Source organism: Cyprinodon variegatus, unplaced genomic scaffold (assembly GCF_000732505.1).
Source record: "Cyprinodon variegatus isolate N-32 unplaced genomic scaffold, C_variegatus-1.0 Scaffold42, whole genome shotgun sequence".
NCBI lineage: Eukaryota > Metazoa > Chordata > Actinopteri > Cyprinodontiformes > Cyprinodontidae > Cyprinodon > Cyprinodon variegatus.
Window position 1 is genome coordinate 1,749,911 of NW_015150495.1, and position 20,337 is coordinate 1,770,247.

Genomic DNA, 20,337 nt, shown 5'->3' on the forward strand with positions numbered 1-20,337 from the left:
TCAGATGTCTTTTGTTAAAGAAAATTAGTATGAAAATGGTTTCAGGAGACAAATACACATAAAATAGACAGGCCAAGGGGAAATATTGGGCTATAAAACTTAAGCTTTAGATCATTTATTCTCATCTATTAATGGAATGTTTGTGGTACTAACTAAAAACCTGCCAAGACCTGGATGTATACATACAAGATAGGTACCGTAGGGTCAGCTGAGATGAAAGTGAAAGTTTTTGGCTCATATGCAAAACACTCTGGACTGAAAACCAACACTGAACATTTCCCTGAAAACACCGCCCTCATAGTAAAATACATGGGAGGCTGTTGGGATTTGTTGTTTTTTTCTGATGGAAGACAAGGAATCAAAACAGCCAGATCTACAATAGAGTGTGTTAAAATAAATAATGTTCATGTTTTAGAAATGCTTGGGCAAAGTCCTGATCTAATGCTAAATCAGAATTTGTGACAAAATTTGGAAATCATGTTCTCCATTTAAGTATGACAAATGTGGCCTAAAAATGTTCTTTAACTAGATATTGACACAAGAGGATTAAATAGAAATATGTGCAGCATTGAAGGATTTGTTTTTGTATGAAACACAGCTGTTTTCATTCGCTACCATACATATATGCCTCTCTGTGATTTTTCTAATAACATCTCAATACGATGCATGGAATTTGGTGGCAAACACAAGGAAAGTGTGAATTAGTTCAAAGAGAATGAATATTTTTTTAAGATACAGCTGAGGTCATTTCACAATGTAAGGCACATCATAACCTAAAATGACTCATTGTCTATAGTTTTGCTGTTAGATGAACAATGTTTTGATGTCTGAAACACAATTTTTCGATTTAATGACAGAACATTTAAAATAATGATAAAGAGAGCTGCAGCAAAAAAAAAAGCCTAATTTGCCCAAGCTGACTATGAAAATGTGAATACCGATGTTGGATTTCTTCCCGTCAAAAGGCCAGGGGAACATAAGGATATCATTAAACATAGTGATGGTGTAAGACGGTCAAAATAAGCAACCCAGCTCAGACACTGACTCACTAAGCCATAAATGTAATCAGGGAAACATTAAACTGCAAATGGTTCAATGCCAGAGGGTTTCGTCAGTTCGTATCCCCCTGCACCTCACATCCAAATACCCAAAGCCTTTACTAAGTAATGGAGATACATTTGGAAAATGGCTTAATCCTAGACATGTACATTTATAGATGATCAAATTAGGATGAAGTTAATAAAACACAAGAGACTAATGAAAAAAAAAGAAGTGCACAGTGCATGATTTGTTTTTTTTTTATGTATTGTGTTCATGATAACGTGTATTGAGCAGTTTTTGCATTTCTCCCTCCTCTTATAAGGAATATTTCTACATATGGATGCCTTCAAACCAGAGATTTTCAGATGAAAATAAAAAAAAAAACATATATATATGAACAAAAAAACAAACTGAGATCTAACAGGAGAAGATGGTACAGAAGTCAATTATCTGAGGCCCTGAGAATGTCATCAGTGAGTTTCACCAGAGCTGTTTCAGTATTAGGATTTCTAAAACCATATTGAAACTCTTCAAAAAGTTCATTATGGTGTAAGTGGTCACACATTTTTGACAACTATTTAAAAAAATGGATTAAAAAGAAAATTACATATTGTTCTATTATTGACCAATTAATCTGGGCCAAGAGATGGTTTCTTAAGTAAAGGTTTAATTACAGCTACCTTAATGCCTGAGTCACATATCGCTATAACGGGGATGGGTTAATCACATGTAAAATACAGGTGGAGAAGAGGGAATACTGCTTTAAATAACTTGGTTGGAAGAAGATCTAACATACAAGTTGAAGATTTTTTTTTTGCTAACTCTAAAAGTTCAACTGGATCAAAATAGTCTAAACCCGGTTCAGATTTTATAGTTGCCTCAGATACTGCCTCACCTTCTGGAGATGAACCAATCATATTTAGAGGGGTGCGAATGATCTTTTTTTTATTAGAATCAATCTTATTTATAAAGATTCACATAAAATCACTACTTCTAAGAGCAGGTGGGATGGACAGTTCAACAGAGCTATGGCTCTGGGTGAGTTTGGCAACTGTATTAAAAAGACATCTACTGTAGGATGAGACTTCTCTATTAACGAATACAAAAATACTGCTTTACGAAGGGTCATTTCCTACAGCGGTAAACTAGGTAGGAATAGACATCTAGAGTACCACTTTCTCTCCAGTTTTCTAGCATTTTGCTTAAAAATGTGCAACTCCGCATTAAACCAGGGAGCATGCTTTCTATTTTTAAAGTCTGAATGTGGCTACATTGTCCAAGGCAGTACGCAGGGAAGTAGTAACCCCATCAACAAAATTATCAATCTGTGAAAGGGAATGAATTAAAAGTTTTCCCTTTGCAATGTTGTTCAGTGATGCAGAGGACATAGAAAGTGGACCACATTCTTTAAAATATATAACTGCATTATGTGATAATGATCTGCTAAAGTGAAACCTTCTTTTGGCATAAAATCCAATTTACCACAGTCTGCGGTGAGTATCTTTATCTCGAAAACACCAGACTGTCCTTGCCAACAGGTGAGAACAGCATGTGGGCTGTATTTGCATAGTTTGGAATATATAACAAGGCTCTAGTTTAGGGCTTCTCATTTTACTACCTGAGCACACAAAAGCTCCATCTGTCAGGCAGGACTGACCCTAAAGGATCCCAGTGGTTTGAGGTGATGAATGAAGATATATTTTGACAAAACCTGAAAAAAAAAGGTATGTGAAATACACTCGGCAACACACACATTCACATATAGGCTAAACACTCTAACTTGTCTGATGCTGGGTCGGGTTCCACACTCGAAGGAGTCCCGTGTCTCTCTGAGCCAATCAGGACGAGCGGAAACAGGTCAGGTAGCTGAAAAGGACCTCAGGGAGAACGTGAGGCAGGCCAGATCAGCCACGCACAATAGGAGGTAAGACAGCACAGACACACACATGTTCACACAAGCCTTAAAGTCTGTCGGACGACTTCTGTGGTTGTGCATCAATGTAGATTTTAAATAAGAAACCTTAGTGCCTATAATTTGCCTGTCTGTATGCCAAAGCAAATTTAGGCCATGGCGTTTTTAGCCACTGAGATTAAAATGTGTATTTATATTCATGCATCTTAGCCATTAATATTATAAAAGTATTATATCATATAAGTAGGCACATTTCTAGTTGAAACTTATATTTTTGGTGTTTAAACTTTAAAAAGTTTGTTTGCTATTTAAATTTGACTAGGCAAAGCAGTTGACAGCAGCATCTGACATTATTATCCACTCATTTAAATAAAAAATGTGCACATTTGGTTTCTTCCTAATGTTTATAGAGAAACTAAGGAGTTCAGCTGTAAATCAGATTTTTTTACAGACTGTTTAAGGCCTTTTCTGCAGCTGTTTGGATGCGTTTTGATCCGTCTCCACGAGTGTGTCCATTTGAGAGAGTGAGTGTGTGAGTGTGGATGGAAAGCAGGTCCCTTCTGTGTATCACTCGTCTATTTATAGTGAGAACAAATCCCAGATATGAGAGGAATCCTTCTGCCACAAACGACACAGCAGCAGCGAATGAGAAAGGGCAGAGAGGAGAGGCTTAAAAGAAAGAGAAAATATATGGAGAGTAAAAGGGTGTGAAGGGAAAGAAGCCACATAGAAAGAGGGCATTCAAGCATCAGACGGCACTGTGTTATTTCATCAGGTGGTAAGTGAAAGCTACTTCATGTTTTATACCATACCTAAAATCAGAGTAAACTTAGTCATAAAATAGTTAAGCTAAAATAGTTTTTTTCAGGCTTGGTTTAAGATTTATTTCCAAACCTAACTTTATAAAAACAAAACCCTTTTTTAATGAAATTGGACAACTGATTGTGCTTCACATGTTGTAAAGCAAAGCTAAATCCTAGAAGGTAGCGGAAATTAGTGCTGGAAGTCAGAGCTCGAACCTGTGACGTAAGACACGTATCACATTTTATCTGAGGTCAGAGAATTGGTGGGATGTGTTTGATGTTGTGGTGCTAGCAGCAATTCAAGCTTTTAGAAAAGTACTCTGAGTGTCGTAAGAAATCAACTTTCCAAGTTTTTATTAGTGGATCTTTCTCTGTTTTATATGTGGTAGTCAGTTGAGACACTGAATATAGGGATGCACTGCAATGTCCAATTTTCTAGGCGGTACTTCGTCGAGAATTCCTTTTTGTTTCCTGTCAGGGACTTTAATTTCCCATAAAATAAGAATCCACCATCTTGAAAAATTATGCTAAGAGGTAATTATAAAGTTAGAGTCATTATTTAGGTATGGCTTGCTTTTAAAGTGTTATGACTAACTTCTGCCTTAAGTGCCTTCACTTCCTCATTGTTTAGATTCAACAAGGTTTCACTGAAGTCGTTCTTAGACCACATTCAGACAGTCAGCTCCTGAAGGTTTGTCAGCTTGTATGGCGCTCATTTCCATCTTCTTCAATTCACTCTATTTAACCCTTTAAAGCCTGAACCAGGAAATAATTGACAGAAGATTCTAATTTTCCAAAAGTAGAATTATCATTGAACTTCCTGACAAATGAAACAACAATATAAATTTTGTATCCTTTAAATTACATAATTTATTTGCATAAATTTTAATACATTATGCATTTCTATACAATCTTTTATATGTTTTCCGTTCACTACATGTGTGTGATTATGTAAGTCAGGGTTTCAAGGAAAAAAAAACATCCCACTGATGATGCAGAGGTTACAAAAACTCAAGGATCAAATATAATACATTTGGCTTTAAAGGGTTAATTCAATTTTATCTCTGAAGGCCATTGAGGAAACAATATTCTGAACTCCTTAGTTGTAACAAGTGTTCATATCAGCTACTGTTGCCTTTCTATCATTTCTGCCCTTTCTCAAAAAACAGCTGATACAACACATTTGTCTCCACAGATATAAAACTAACACTTTATCTCCTTCAAGACCATTTTGTATAAAACTAATAGATGAGCATTTAAAAAAAAATAAATGCCTGGATCAGGCTACAGCAATTTGGCTTCACCATATAAACGTTAACAGGAAAACATTTAAGTATAACTAATAAAGCAACCAGGGAGGTAAAATTTCAGCTTCAGATGTTAGTTATTCAAAACTTGTTTTTATTTATGTAACATCAGATATTAACAGCTGTATTTGTGGATGTAAAGGCGGATGTATAAACCAAAGTAAATCCCTTATTATCCTGCGACATGCCTCCCATCACCTCCAATTCATTAAGGAACTCATTTGTGATCAACTGTGAACAAAAAGTCTTAGAAATAAAGTGCATAAAGTATCTTTACAGTAATATTTAAATTAAATAAGTGGTAGTAATAATACTGATAACAGGGTTAATACACCAAGTCCAGCGCCAATTTTACCAACTTTTTACTACCTCTGCAATATTTTTACTACCAATACAAAATCAAGCATGTGTCGACTAAGACCTCCTCATGTCAGAAAATAAACATATTTTCAAACAGCTCCTCAACTCCATCTTTAGAGGGGTAAAAGAGATCTAGGCTATAATTTCAGTCTACTGTCTGTCGCCTTACTGGTAACTTGTTTGTTGTTGAATTGTGATGGAATTAATATGCTTTGTGTGATTTGCTAACACCGTTCATGGAAACATTTATAGTTTTTCTGCAGACTTTGCAAAACAACCAAAAAATTGTTAAAAATTCTGAGATTTTTAAGCCAGTTTTTGAATTCTGGATCATTAAGCACTATAAACCTTAATGTTCAAAGTTATTAATTAAACTGAGAACTTAAAACTCACTATTGTGTAAAAAATTCTGCTTACTCAAATGTGTTGTAGTAGTGTAACATGTTCATTTTTTTAGGTATGTTTAAACCCATAGATTAGTCTGAATTATTTGTTTTAATTAAGCCTAAATTAAATAACCCAATAAGCAACAACTTCACTTTAAGTATGAAGCACTTGTGCAGATTTTTAGAAAAAGACCCCCATTGGTTGACAGTGGATATGGCTAGAGCTGTTATACAATGAGTGGGGTTGCTGTTAGATTAAATGGGGACTGTTCAACATTGTAGCTGTTTTGCAGACTTTTTTTTCTTATATTTACAAAGTCAGAAAATTAAAAATCCTAATAATTTTATATAATAGGCTGGAGTGTTCCAGGTACCAAGACTTATCGAAAAACCTTAATGCTCTTTTCTGAAGCATGATTAATGATTGTCGTGCTGTTTTGTATCGGTCTTACAAACCTTTATCCTTTCGTTAAATGTTAAAAAATAAAATGTAATGCCAATTTAATGTGTTGAATTGTGTAATTTTACTGAAGTATAGTTTGATCTGGTTTTCATTCTCCTCCATTCATTAATTCTAAAAGGATTTTTGGTCAGTGTCAATTTAATCAGCTTTCCAAGACAAGACAAGACTTTTACATGACATTTTCATTTCTTAAAACACCCTATGGAACCTTGTATAAACTCTCTTTTTATTGTTAGGCAAGAGACTAACAATAAAGTATAGTTGGTGAAAATCTCTATAGAATAATGTCAAATCTTAAAAAAAACAATTGTAAAATAAAAGTCATGTATGTATCCTGAAACAAACTCAAAGTTAAGTACGCATCAGTGCTTACAAGATGCAAAATGGGAATAATCTAATATAGTTAATTTTTTACTGGCCTCACTACTAAGTAATAGACTGAGGCTAGTACTGAGTTATTGAGTTTTTATAATGTGACTACTGCTTATTAAAATAATAAAATTTTACAGCTGTTATTAAGCGTCACATTACGCTAATTATAGACTACACTCGGCAGCATGCACACCCTTGATAATAGATTCATCACACACACACACATTCTTACGTTCAATAAAATCCTGTTTGTGCCCAACTGGTTTGACAAAAAGGATATTCCACCTGTGCACAGAAAGCAAAGAGAGACATTAATAGGAAGCAACTGCTTCTCATCACGTAACATCCCATGAGCTTGTGCATATTTCAGGGGGAGTCAAGAAGCAGTTTTGCTGTGTTGTTGTCAAACAGCTCCCTGGAAACCAAAGGAGACTAAATTCTCTGCTGCTCTGAGCTACAAGCAGATTAGATAAAGAGGCTATGGAGATTTTTACTATCAGGAAGCACTTAGAGTGTTGAAATCTATAAAAGCTATCAAGAAGGAAATTTTCTTAAAACGGATTTTAAATTATTGTTGTTCAGTCTACAGTTAGAATCTTGTAAAATGAATTATTTTACTAAATCTTTTTAGGTAAATATGATAATTTTCTGGTTAGAGCTGCATAAAATACGGTAACTCTTTCTTTTACAGTACATCAATAACCATGTAATAACACGGTAATTTCATAGCAAGTCGCACTACAGTACTTGGTAACAAGAAAAACTTTTTTGGGGTAATTACCCCAAGATTAAGGTACATAATTTCATTATAATAACCAGCATAATAAATATTACAATTGTATGTTACTATGTAACATTCTAATTACCATTAGGTTACCACATTACATTTTCTATTATTGGCCACCTCCCACAAATATTAAACTAAACTCAAGTTACATATAAATAAAAGTTTAGTTAAGAAGATTCACTTCATGTCTTCTAGGTATACCAAGTACTAAACTGCATTTTAACAGATAACACATTCATTTTTTGAGTTTCCTGGTAATAACAGTTAGAAATCTGAAACATCTGACCTTGTCCACCTATAAGTTTGAAGCACATCACTTAGTAAAAGTATTTTTTCTTGTTACCTAGTAATAAAGTGTAACTTGCTATGTTATTACCAGTTTATTAAATGGTTATTGATGTACTGCAAAAGAAACCTTTACCTAAAATACAAGGTTTAACATTAGAAAGTTAATCGGACCAATAGAAAAATAGGCTGAAAGGAGCGATAAAAAATGCGACACCTCACTTTTTAAGTTGGAACATCACACAAAATCTCTAGTTGGTTTAATTTTGCTTAAATTTACCGTAATCTTTTTAGTTATTGCTTCTTTAATTAGAAAATCAGCAGTCTAAAACCCTTATTATATGCGGTTTAAAAGTAAGGGAACGATTCATAAATAGTCTTTTGCTTAACAAGAGGAATTGTTTCCAGTGAATTTTTATGTGCAAGCTAATTTTAGCAATACTGCAAAGCTAACCGCTACAGTAGATTTTAAAGTTCCTGTCACATTGTGGCCTGAACATTAAGATAACAATTCAACTACAGAATGTAAAGACTCATTTGTACTTGTAGATCTTGTGCTGCCATAAAATTAGCATGTAACTCTAAATAAATCATGCTTTAAAAGTAAGAAAATGAGATAAGATTATTCATGATGATTTTACCTCTTTGAGAAATAAACCACATCAGGGTGACCTGATAATGATATCACTAGAGTAAATAAACAAATCATAATTTGTATTATTATTGTTTTATTTACTTTTTTAAATTAATCTGATAAGATTTTTGTTGTCTGTTTTGTCAGTTGTAACAGGATGCTTTCCAAAAGCTTCTGTTTTGTTTGATCATACCAGTGGAAAGAATAGTTTTCATAAAGTTATACTTTTTTTTTTGCTACTTGGTGTCAAAAATGGTTTTTCATTTGAAAACTATTCTGTCTCTCTGATTGCTGAATGAGGAACAGTAATTTTAGAAATTGACCTATAGTCAGACCTACAGTCAACCTCCTGGATGAGAAGTGGCGTCACTGTGCTTTTTAAGTAGACTTAAAAGAACAGCCTGTCCAGGTTCACCATTTATTTAATGCTTATTCACTGTTAAATAAAGTCTCTTTCTAAACAGATCAATTACTAAAACCTTGATTCCCGTTAAATTTCTTTAGATACAGTAGATTTTTAAAAATTATTTTTCTACTTCATGTTGTCAAACAGGTTCTGTTTTAGTGATTTATTGATCTGCCTGGCTGTGGACAGTAAACTTATACTTAGTGTTTAAAAAAGTTGGGAAACTGTATAAGTTTATTTCGTCCTTTGACAAGTGGGGGGATTACATTTTTAGAGGTTAGTTTGAAAGTTATTTCTATAGTGAATAAAAATTTTTTACAGACGGCACAGATTAAATCTTTTCATAGTCCTTTTAGAAAAGGTTGCCAAAGCTAGTGTGAAGTTTTTCTGATGAGGTCACATTAACAAGAACAATTTATTTGTAACAGTGTAAGAGCGGAAGAGCAGTGTAAGAGTGGAAAAGATAGTTTTCTGCATCTTATTGGATTTGTTGTCAATCCTTCTCTAGAGTCATTTAAGCCACAAGCCAAAGCAAAACAGATCATTTAGCCAGCACTTTATTTAAAAATAAATATAGAGGAAACTAAAATGTGATTTACACAGAATTGTGACAGTACAGTGCTGTAAACTAAAGAAGCTGCAGCAGTTCATTTGACTTTGTACCAAAAAAATATAATTAACAGGTCTAAGTGTCTGAAAGGGGGTCGTTAAGATGGGTATGTGGCATTTCAGGCTAACGAAAGAAGCCAAACGACCCCCATTCCAAAGGGGTGGACCCCTTCGTCCGTTTTTATTTGCAAGTTTTCAAAACAAAAACAAGGTTCTGATGGGCTACTGTATAAAACCTCAAACTCAACGCTATTCCTGACATTTTGAATTGAAAAAGCTTCCTGGATGGGAAGCGAAACGTCTTCAAACTTGGAAAGAAAGTCCAGTGAATTGCTTTTAATTTTCTTTTTTTGGAATGACTATGACCTGGATGACTGAGAATCTTCACCAGCATTTTACTTTATAAGGTTACTTTAGTTACATTTCTTCAGAGGAAAGCTTAACTATATTCCTGTTTATTGAAATGATCATCCCAAATTAAGCACCCACTAGGACTGATCCATTACTCCATGACTCTACCATGTGATTATTTCATAAACTTGTTCAATTTAAATATGCTACACCAATAACAGAGTTTGACATCACATAGAGGGCACTTCAGTTGTCACATACTGTAGGCCTCATTCAGAAGTAGGAAAAGCTTGACAAGATTAAAAGTACCATTGTATTTCACCTTTGGACCTAATGCCATGTAACCAAACATAATCACTGACTATTGGCTTAAATTTGCATAAATAGACTTCATAACACATTAACATGTAATGTAGTAACATGATGTACTATACAAGTTAAACTGGACAAGTAAGGTCAGCTACTTCACCAAAATGATCTGTTGGTTAATTGGCAGATAATGCTGTAATCAGTTCATTCTTGACACCTACTACTTTAATAGGTACATCAGTTGAGTTTTGTATTAACAGTCAACAGTGAATCTCACAATAGAAGCTCAACACATTTAAATTTCTAGATGAAGAGGAATTCCTGAAAATTAAAGAAAAGCATCCCCATGGGGAAAATAGGAGAATTCAGTGACTTTGAGCATGGCATGCAGTCAAAACAGGTTGGAGTGTCTAAGACACCACTGATCTACTGGGATTTTTCTCTTTTCACAACAATCTCTTAGCTTTGCAGAGAATGACAAAAAAGAAATAATTTGCAGTACATCTATGAATGAAAATGCCTTTGTGATGTAAGAGGGCATCAGGCAGATAGACAGTAATTGAAACAACCACTCACTACTATTAAGGGAAGTAGAGCATCATCTCTGATGAACCCTAGTCTCCATGGTCATGACTGCAGCTAATGAAAAATGAGAATCTGCCTGTTTGAGAACATCTGACACATGCACGCTGACATAGTGGAAGCATATGCATAGTGTTTAGTTGCAAAGAACGTACTTTTAGTTGCAAAGCTGGTAAATAACACAGTTTTAGGATTTTCTGCTAGTCTTGTGCAATTACAACAAATTTGTTTTAATAGTTGGCATTCTTTTAATGGATCATTATCATGTACAAAGGCCATAGAGGCAGAGGTGGTGTGACAGTGTGGTTATTTTGGATGTATTTTGAGCTCCTTAGTACCAGCATCCTTTAAATGCCGATGTCGCTGGTGATGTCATCCCTTAATGACAGTAATGAACCCTTCTTTTTATGGCTACTTTCAGTAGAATACTAAACCATGTTTCAAACCTCACTTTATTTCAAAACAGCTTTCTTGACATTAGTAATTGAGTCCAACACTCACCATAGATGTGAATCTAATGAACATGTTTTGTTGCAATGTTATGTTAATGTGGACAAATACATTAAGAACGTTTCTAATACTTTGTAAGTCTAAGCCATTCCTGGAGGGAAACAGGGAGTCCAATCCAGTTCTAGGGTAGATGGCCTGTAAAGGCATAGGACCTTTCAAGTCCAAGAACTACAAAGTGCTTTACGTTACATTCAGTCATTCACCCATTGAGCTACATTGTAGCCACAGCTGAGTTGGGGCCCGCTGATGGAAGCAAAGCCTCTGTGAACAGACACCTCTGGGCCCTCTGACCACCAGAGGTACAGCCAATACGGTGGAAGCCTATTGTCCAAGACAAATTGGACAATTAAATTGGTGACCCTCCGGTTGAGGGATAAACTCCTCCATCCTACCCCGCTGTCTTACTTGGAAAGTGTAAAGTGGGCATTGAGAAGAAAATAACTGCCTTGCTTTACATTTTCCAAATATTATGAGAAACCGGTATTAAGTCCTTAGCAACATCCAGTTAAAAATAAATCTATCAAGTAAATTGCAACAATAATAAATGCTTGGCATGTGTAAATACTAATCATTAATAAGCCCATGTATTTTGAAGAGATGAAATTAGAGTTTCTTTTCTAACTTCCTGCAGCAGCTAGCTTTTCTTTGGCACATTGGTCAGTATGGGAACAAGCTGAGATACAGTCAGTTATTTTAAAGGTGGGGTGGCCTTTCTGTGTGGGCTGGGACATTCCTCATACTCTATCACCCTTTTCCTTCTGTAGAACAAAAACATTTAGATCAATGGCAGAGTTTAAATTGCTCTTTGATGTGGGTGTCTCCATGAGAAAAGCTGTTTCCCTTAGTGTCGGTCCTGTTGCTTTTCCAGGGTGTACTCTCCCGGCCTGGAAAATGGCTTTGCAATCGCTGAGGATTGAGTGGGCAAAAAAATATATATTGATAGATCACACTCTTTTCTGTTAAAGGAAAATTCGATATCATCAGAGGTTAAATACCATAAATATTTATTAAGGACACAAATTGTGTGAGAGCAATAGTTTAATCCTTATCTATAATCTTATTAATAAAAGTCATAGAACAAACAAAATATGTACACCCATAAGTTATTATATAAAAACACACACTTAATTATTTCTCACGGTACAGACATAAAAATACAAAGCAATTATTGTTTTTGGTTGGTAAGAAATACCAAAATTATTTCGATTTATAAAATGCCTGTAAACTGTGATAGTTTTCAGAATCTTCGTTTTAACTATCTTTGTATTTAGTCATTTATATAATTAAGAACTATTATGGCTTTAAACTGTTTTCCAAAGCTCAGGTTAGGATAACATGTCTCTGTAATCCACTAATTGATTTATAACATTTGAGTTAAATGGAATTAGAAATGCGGGTGTAGTTTGAGGCAATAGCTTGAGCCACCACCCCTTTGAATGATGTCACCTAAAAAGTCAAATAAAACCACAAAAGAAAAAAGACATTGGACCTCATAAAATCAAGGAAGGAGTATTTGACTGAACAAAATACATGAAATCATAAAGAAAGGGGGTTAAATGCATCATCAAGCAACATCTCTGCCAGGAAGTTAATGGCAAGAAATAAGAGACTTCCAAATAAATAATGCCACTAAGTTTGTCACATTTGGAATAAAGGAGCTTAAAGAGAGAAAAGTCAATAATTAAGAGCTTCCATCACCTTGACCTCAGTCTGATAGAACATTTCTAGGCAGAACCAAGAAAATGTGCAAGGATATAGTTATCTACAAGCCTGACTTACTTCTCTTCTGTTAGGAGGAATGGGCCAAAACTCCTGCAACTTGCTGCAATTCTAACAAACATTGAGTAGAAATATGAAGAGAATTCACAAAAAATAAAAAATAAAAAAATTTGCTGCATCTTTCAAATGTTTTTAACTGTAGTAAGCCAATAGGAAAAACTGTCTGATTTATTGTTTGTTTGGGAGAGAAAAAAAAGCTTGTGTGTATTTTTATAGCATGTATGTAAATATCTGTTTCAGCTGTCTTTTAGGGGCAAAAATAGTTCAGGAAATTAAGCTTACATGTCCTCTAATTTGTTTAGAAAATTTTGGAAATCTAAAAAGAGCAATTCTATCAGGGTATATATTTGTTTACCAACCCTGATTTCCCCTTTAATTATAGTGTGACTAATATTCCACATCATGCATCGCTTATTGGAGCTCAATCAAAAAGGTGCATCCAAAGGTGAAGCCGTCTCACCTTTGTTTTGACAGCGTCTCTGTCGGCTTCTCATGAAAGATTCAGAGAACAGTTCCTCTACCTGGTTTACTTTGTAAGGGTAGCTAAGCAACTGTAAAGGTATCCTGTTCCTCAAAAGCTGCTGTCCCAGTGAACCCAGTACCCGTATGCTAAAAACCAAACCACTGAATGTGTGCAATTTGCCTCCTGCAGGTCAGTGGACTCACCTAGGGGGGGATTATGTCCAAACCTTCGACCAACGTGAAAGCCTTGCAGGTAAATGAATCTCACCTCTGTGCATGATCACATGGGTCACTACAGATAAAAAAAAACTCAATCTTGGTGAATAAATATGAAATTAGTCTTTTTCCACATTAAAGTATTTATTGGTGAAGGCAGATACAAGGTTCAAACAGTGCTTTTACAATATCAAGGCATTTTTTGTGCAAACTTGATAGCGAGGCAAACATATGCATGTAGTGGCTTTAAATATCACAAGAGTTTTATTCACCAACAGGCTTCTTTTGTGCTCATTTTCATCTCTAACCATGGGATAGGCATCAGCACATAAGGTTTTACATAAAAGCGCAGTACAAACAGTAGCTTCATAGGTCAGTTTTAGGACAGCTGTATTTCACATAAAAAATGTCTCAGGCATATAAAATGAATGATAAAAAACTCAAAACTATTGTAAACATGTTGCCATGTCAGTGGCTTTGCATATTAACATTACTTAGAACAAAGAGCCGATTCTTTTTTGAAATTTTTTTTAGAGAATACCATAAAGTAATTTTATCGGATAGTTTTATTCTGCATTAATAAGAGCAAAATGTTTTACACTTTAACTAAACGTAGCTGGTACGATTTATACTAATAATGTATTTATGTTCATTAAAACACTTAAGCGCTGTTAAAATGTGGAAAACCCCTTTAAGCTCTCTTTTTTTTTGGATCTACCTAACTTAAGTGTTTATTTAGATTGTATAATTCTAACATATTTAGCAGAAAAAGAGCCTGGGTATTTTATTAAGTCTCTAATAATCTGAGGTGCTGTAAAAAACAAAAAACAAACAACAACAACAACAAAAAAAACAGTATTTCAGAGGCAGAATGGTTGTATGAAGATGGTCAGGATAAATTATAACCTCTCTGTTTTACAAAATATAAATCCTGTTTTACCTTACTGTAAATAGCAGACATGAAAAGCTAATGTTAATATTAGCATTAACTTGGTTGTTTTAAGACAATTTATGGTCTCTTGTAAGTGTTGTAATGTACATAGCTACTATTATTGTTACTTTTCAAGTAAAGTTTAGTACTGCCTGACTTTAATGATAATACAATGTTTAAAAATAAGTGTGGAAGTGAGGAGCTAAGCAGAGGTGGAGACCAAAAATAAATCAGTTAAAAATCATAGGTGCTCAGGTATCTTGTTGCATGTTAAGCAAAATTTACTCTGTAAAAAAAATCCCAGAAAACATTAAATCTCTGTATAAATTAAGTGTCATAAATGTGCAGGTAAAACACACATTTGTTCTATACTACAGTTTGGTAAAATTCAAGTCAGAAAAAACTTTTTAGGATTATTTTGGGGTCCATAACAATTATTTGTGTTCATAATAGTCATTTTTGTGCTAACTATAAGCTCAGTGGTGGAAGTTGTTATGATTTCAGATTGTTGTTGATTTTAGAAGTAATTAATACATATGATAATAATCCTGCATAACAGGTTATCATCAAGATGGGCTCAGGAGAAAGTAAAAAAAAATCTTATACAATTTTTTTAGGATAAACATGGACATTCCATGGATATTCCATGTTTGACAAGGTAACCAAAGGAAACTATATTTGCGGTTTTAGTTGTGAATATATTGCTGCTGAATAATGCTGTTGGTTTTTAATCATTTTGTCCCAAGAACATTTGTAAAATCAATTGTAATACATTCTTAATAAATGTTTCTCTTAACATCTAAACCATTTTTAAAATATGAGTTAAATGCCTTATGACATTTTAACTAGTGGCAGCATTAGTAACAAACTAACCAAGGATGTTTGTTCTTAACATTTTTAATTTCACCTGAAAAAAAATGCCCATGCCAACTTGGGAGGAGCTGCAGATATCTAGAGCTCATGTGGTAGAATTTCTCAACTGCCTTTAAAACAATACTTTTGCATTTAACAAATATGAAGTAAGGCCATTAGAGGTCCTATTTGCAGTTTGCCTTGAGCCATATAGGTGACAGGTGTTTTGGCCAGATAAAAAATTTTTGGTGTAGAACTTTATATAAGGTCGTGAACTAGCACTGCATATAATAACCTGGAACACACTAACATGATATGGAGGAGGCAGCATGACACTGTTGACATCTGGGGCAGCAGAAATGGTCAGAGGTAAAAGGGAGATGAAAAGAAACCACACATTTCTAATGACATTTGGGTTTGTTCACATGTAATTGCTATCCTTCTTTGACCTTTTATTTTCAGAAACAGTCTAAAATAAGGCCTTTCTAAGACATGCAACAACCACTGAGTAGCTTCTTATTTTTTTTTATCATTAGTGTTCCCAACTGGACTGTGGTGTATGCTTGGTAACAGTGTTGCCTTGCAGCAATACAGTCCTGGGTTTGAATCCTGGCACGAAGTTTTTCTGGGGTTTGCATATTCTGTGTGAATTTATGGGTTTTCCCTTAATAATCTAGCTTCCTTCTATACTAAAAAAAAACATAACTATTAGGTTTACTGGTTCCTTAAAGTTTTCCAGTATCCTTGTCCCTACCAGTACCACTGAAGTTGCAAATTTCACTTTTTAAAACCAATTTTCCATTAAGGTTATATTTGTTTAATTGGATGTCAGAACACAGGTGGGGTTTTTTTGTAACAAAATTGTAAAATACTTTCCTTACTGTTTAACTACACAACAACACACTACTTTGTTTCCATCATAAATAAAAGTTTATGGGTAAAACATAAATTATGAAAAAGAGGTGGGAATCATTTTTACTGGTCATAGAAAACATAAATATTGACACCATAAATCTTCATTCTAAAGCTCGGGGTTCATTGTCCGTTACATGTAATGAGATCAATGAGTAATTATTTTTTGTTGAAATCTAATAGTTCCAAACACCATAATCTTTAATAATCCAATTAAAAATATGGAGGATGACACCTCTCAACAATAATGGCTTTGCTTTTGGTGGAATATTCCTTTAATCTTTGGTAGTTCTGAACAAATTAGTTCCGTGATGTTCAGCTGAAAGCACTTTACGCATAAAGACAGCAAACAGTTTCAGCCAAAGCAACATTACAATAAGACAAACATCAGAAAACATGCAGCAGAAGGCAATTTTTCTTCCTTTCCTTTCCAGTCTTGACACCTTTAAAATATGTAACTCTTATAGAACATCTACTGTTATCAGTAACAAACACTACTCCGACTTTGTACAGCTGTACAGTGTGAGTTTATGTACAAATACGGTTTAAAACATTGAAGCCAACCAACAGGCTGAACATGGAGTTAGCAGGCAGCTTGCTGTCTCTCGCTGTGGCTGTCCTAATTTTCATAAACATACAGGTTGGTTTTTAGAGACGGCTAAAAACCAGGAAGAGGTTTTCAATAGTAAAAACAAGGGGCTTCGAGGAAAAAGCAAACATTGAGATCTTTTATCTGAGTGTTCTCACTTCCCACCAGGCTAATCTGAACATCCCGATGGGAGCTCTGCGTCCAGGGGCGGGACTTCCTGTCAAGAGGAGAGAGGAGACAGTGGACACAGAAGAGGTGAGACGTTTGGCAAGTGATCAGCATCGAAACTCTTCAGAGCTCTCTATTTAAAGCTTGAAATTAAAATAGTAAAATGGGTCTGAACACCTCCAAATATGGGCTTACTGATCCTGTTTGCACTGTGATGGCTAACGCCTCGCATTTCCCTACTCAAATGAAGCTGAGTTTAATCCTAAACTGAAGAAACGAGTCATGAACTGTGTAAAACAAATAGGGCAGGAGGTGAAAGCAAATTCGTTAGGATCTGTGGGGAGTTTCAAGTATCTGCCTCTTTCCGAGGAGAGCATATCCTCCCTTAAAGTTTATCTTTGTTATAGGTTTCCAAGCTGGAAAAGCTTTATCTGAAGAAAAAAAAGTAGGGGGAAATGTTTTGGATTTCCATTACATTTTCCTCATTATGTAATATTTTATTTATCCATCTCCATCCATCCATCCATCCATCCATCCATCCATCCATCCATCCATCCATCCATCCATCCATCCATCCATCCATCCATCCATCCATCCTTTTTAAAGGAATGATTTTCCAGCCCTCTGACCAAAAGACTGAATGCTGAAATCATTTAAAAAGGCACTTTAGATACAAATATATGAAGAAAACACATACTTAAGCAACCAAGATGTTTTCTGAGTAGGAGAGGTTGCATTTGAAATTGTGTTATATTCATGATCTAATTTATTTTTCCAATAGTTTTTGATAAAATCGTTTTTTTTTTTTTTTCTCTTCAGGGTCAACCACAAGAACCACCGCTGAGCCCAGTAACACCAGAGGAGAGGAAAGCTTTGCCGGGGGCAGTGAAGTTACCTGGTCCGACTGTTAACCTATCAGAGCTACAAAACAAAAAGAATGAACTGCGATGGGTCACCAAGGACTAACATATAGGTTTCTCTGTGGGTTAAAATGGTTAATGATAAAAGCTACAACCATCCATCCATCCATCTTCTCCTGCTTACTCCGTCAGGATCACGGTGGGGCCCGTGCCTATCTAGCTATCTATGGGCGTAAGGCGGGGTACACCCTGGACAGGTCACCAGTCTGTCACAGAAGCTACAACCTATTCAGTCAATATGTATTGGAATTGTCTTTGAATTATGAATAAAACAACAGTTAATCTTTTGTTCTTAATGAATGTGTGAAAAGAACAAAAAAAGTATAAAAAACAAAATGTCAAAAATCACATTTATTTTTTCTCTGTTTTCGTATATCATTAATCAAAGCTGCTTTTGGAAAAAGGAAAAATGTTGAATAAAGTAAAATGAGATAAATAAGCATGAATTGCTGTTCCTTAAAAAAATCCAGTTGAAAAGGAATGAAATGTCTTTACTGTTTTTTTTACTCTAAGTTATTTAGTGTTGACCTCTCACTGGCTGTAGGGACAAAGAAAATAGTGATATCAAAAACTAGATTAAAAAAGAATACAGTAGACTGCACAGGAGCACAATAACATGAACCTTGGCATCATAGCTTCCTTTTAACTTCCTGTTAAAAGGGAGTTTTTCCTCTCCACTGTCACTACAAGCATGCTTAGTGTGAGGGATTGCCTTCGAGTCAACGAGTCGATGCAATCAACTGGTTTTCCTTAGATATAAAACTTTGAATCAATTTGACTGTATGATCTGGTGAACTGTAAACTGCCTTGAGATGACATGTGTTGTGAATTGGCGCTATAGAAACAAACTGAATTGAATCGAATTAACGGGATTTGGTCAGAATTTGGAATTTCCACTATAAGTTAAAGAAAAAAACTGCAAGTGAAATTCTAAACAGGAGTGATGGCTTTAGAATAAAAAACTGTCTTTGAGTCTGCTGGTCTGTGTTTTTATGGTTCTGTAACATTTTTCTGGAGGCAGTGGTACGAACGGGTTGAGAACATTGTGGGAGGGCTTAGCAGCGATGGTCCTGGGTTTTTTCTTAACTTGTTTCATCTATATCTTCACAAGCAGGTTTGTGGTGTGGATAGTAAAGCCGTCATGAGTGAATAGAGTAAATAGGAGTGGACTAAGCACATAGCCCTGAGGTGTCCTTGTGTTCAGGACCAGAGAGGATAATGTATGGTGATTTACAGATGTTTGCTATTAAAGGGAAAATGAATTATCATATAGGGGCCCCACTGAATTATTAAATCAACAAAAAACAAAAATACCTGTTATATTACATTAGGCATGGATCAAACTGGACATTTTTAAATTCAACCCAAAAACAAGAAAACAGTTGATTATTATATTAAGTAATATATAAGTAATTCTTCTAAATGTTTTAGGCTAACACTAAAACTAAGTGTGATAAAAAAAAAAGAAAGAAAAGATATGCATGTTAGCAAAGCAGAAGTTTATATACCTCCTATTTTATTTTATTTTTTTACAAATATATAATACAACCAAACAACATTAATAACTTCAGTCGGGTTCTTCAGTTTGCTCAAAGCTAATGCAAATAAAATCCAAAATAAAAAAAGGAAGTCCAGACGTTAGCTCATAAACGATGTAATGGCCTCATTGTGGAGGATGCAAATTCAGCCTGAGTAAAGAAAATAATAAATAATTTTCCACAGCATCCATGTTAACATGCAGACGGTTGCAACGGGAGCAGGTCACAAACAAGCAAAAACTATAACCAAATCACTATCTGCTTTTATTAAAAATATATGACATATGGGAGAGTTGAGTTTAACTACAAATCCAAATGTACGGTAGAAAGCCAAAGGTTCCCACAGCAGTTTGATTAAAGCACTTTCATCAGCTAAATCTTAATGAAGTACGCCATCAATCCTCCTGGTAATGAGCTCAAAGTGCCACTGGGGGTCACTCTCATCCCTTCTTCTTTCCTTTGTGTCAAACTGGTGTTTTGATGTCTATGTGTGTGTGTGGGCTGGGGGGGTAGGGGCTGAGTCAGACTCTATATTTGTACTTTATGTTATTATGTGTGTGTTTTAGGTTTGTGAGCAATGTGGAGCAGTCTGTGCTGTGACTTTGTCAGCGGGACACAGAAACCACAACACATAAACACCAAAGCTGCTCCACCCAGTCAAAGAAGCACAGCAGGAGCCCTCAGATAATGAAGGAACAAAAAGAGGAAAAGGCTTCAAACTAGAACCAACAATTCCTATACTTTTAATCAAATCTGCCTTTATAAGACACATTAGGAAAATCTATCTATCTATCTATCTATCTATCTATCTATCTATCTATCTATCTATCTATCTATCTATCTATCTATCTAT

General features: G+C 34.9%; 1 protein-coding gene across 2 annotated transcripts; it reads left to right on the forward strand.

Moving 5' to 3' along the window:
* The first annotated feature begins 2,681 nt into the window (after window positions 1-2,681).
* On the forward strand, window positions 2,682-18,906 carry smpx (small muscle protein, X-linked). 2 transcript variants are annotated; one of them, XM_015370144.1, is made up of 5 exons: window positions 2,682-2,765; window positions 2,856-2,965; window positions 13,549-13,611; window positions 17,027-17,113; window positions 17,846-18,906. In XM_015370144.1, exons 3-5 carry the CDS (start codon window positions 13,576-13,578, stop codon window positions 17,990-17,992), a joined length of 270 nt encoding a protein of 89 aa, XP_015225630.1. In that variant the 5' UTR covers window positions 2,682-2,765; window positions 2,856-2,965; window positions 13,549-13,575; the 3' UTR covers window positions 17,993-18,906. The 2 variants fall into 2 exon arrangements, with proteins under 2 accessions (XP_015225630.1, XP_015225629.1); XM_015370143.1 differs by lacking the exons at window positions 2,682-2,765; window positions 2,856-2,965 and adding an exon at window positions 3,582-3,731 and having other exon boundaries at window positions 17,846-18,905.
* The last annotated feature ends 1,431 nt before the right edge of the window (window positions 18,907-20,337 follow it).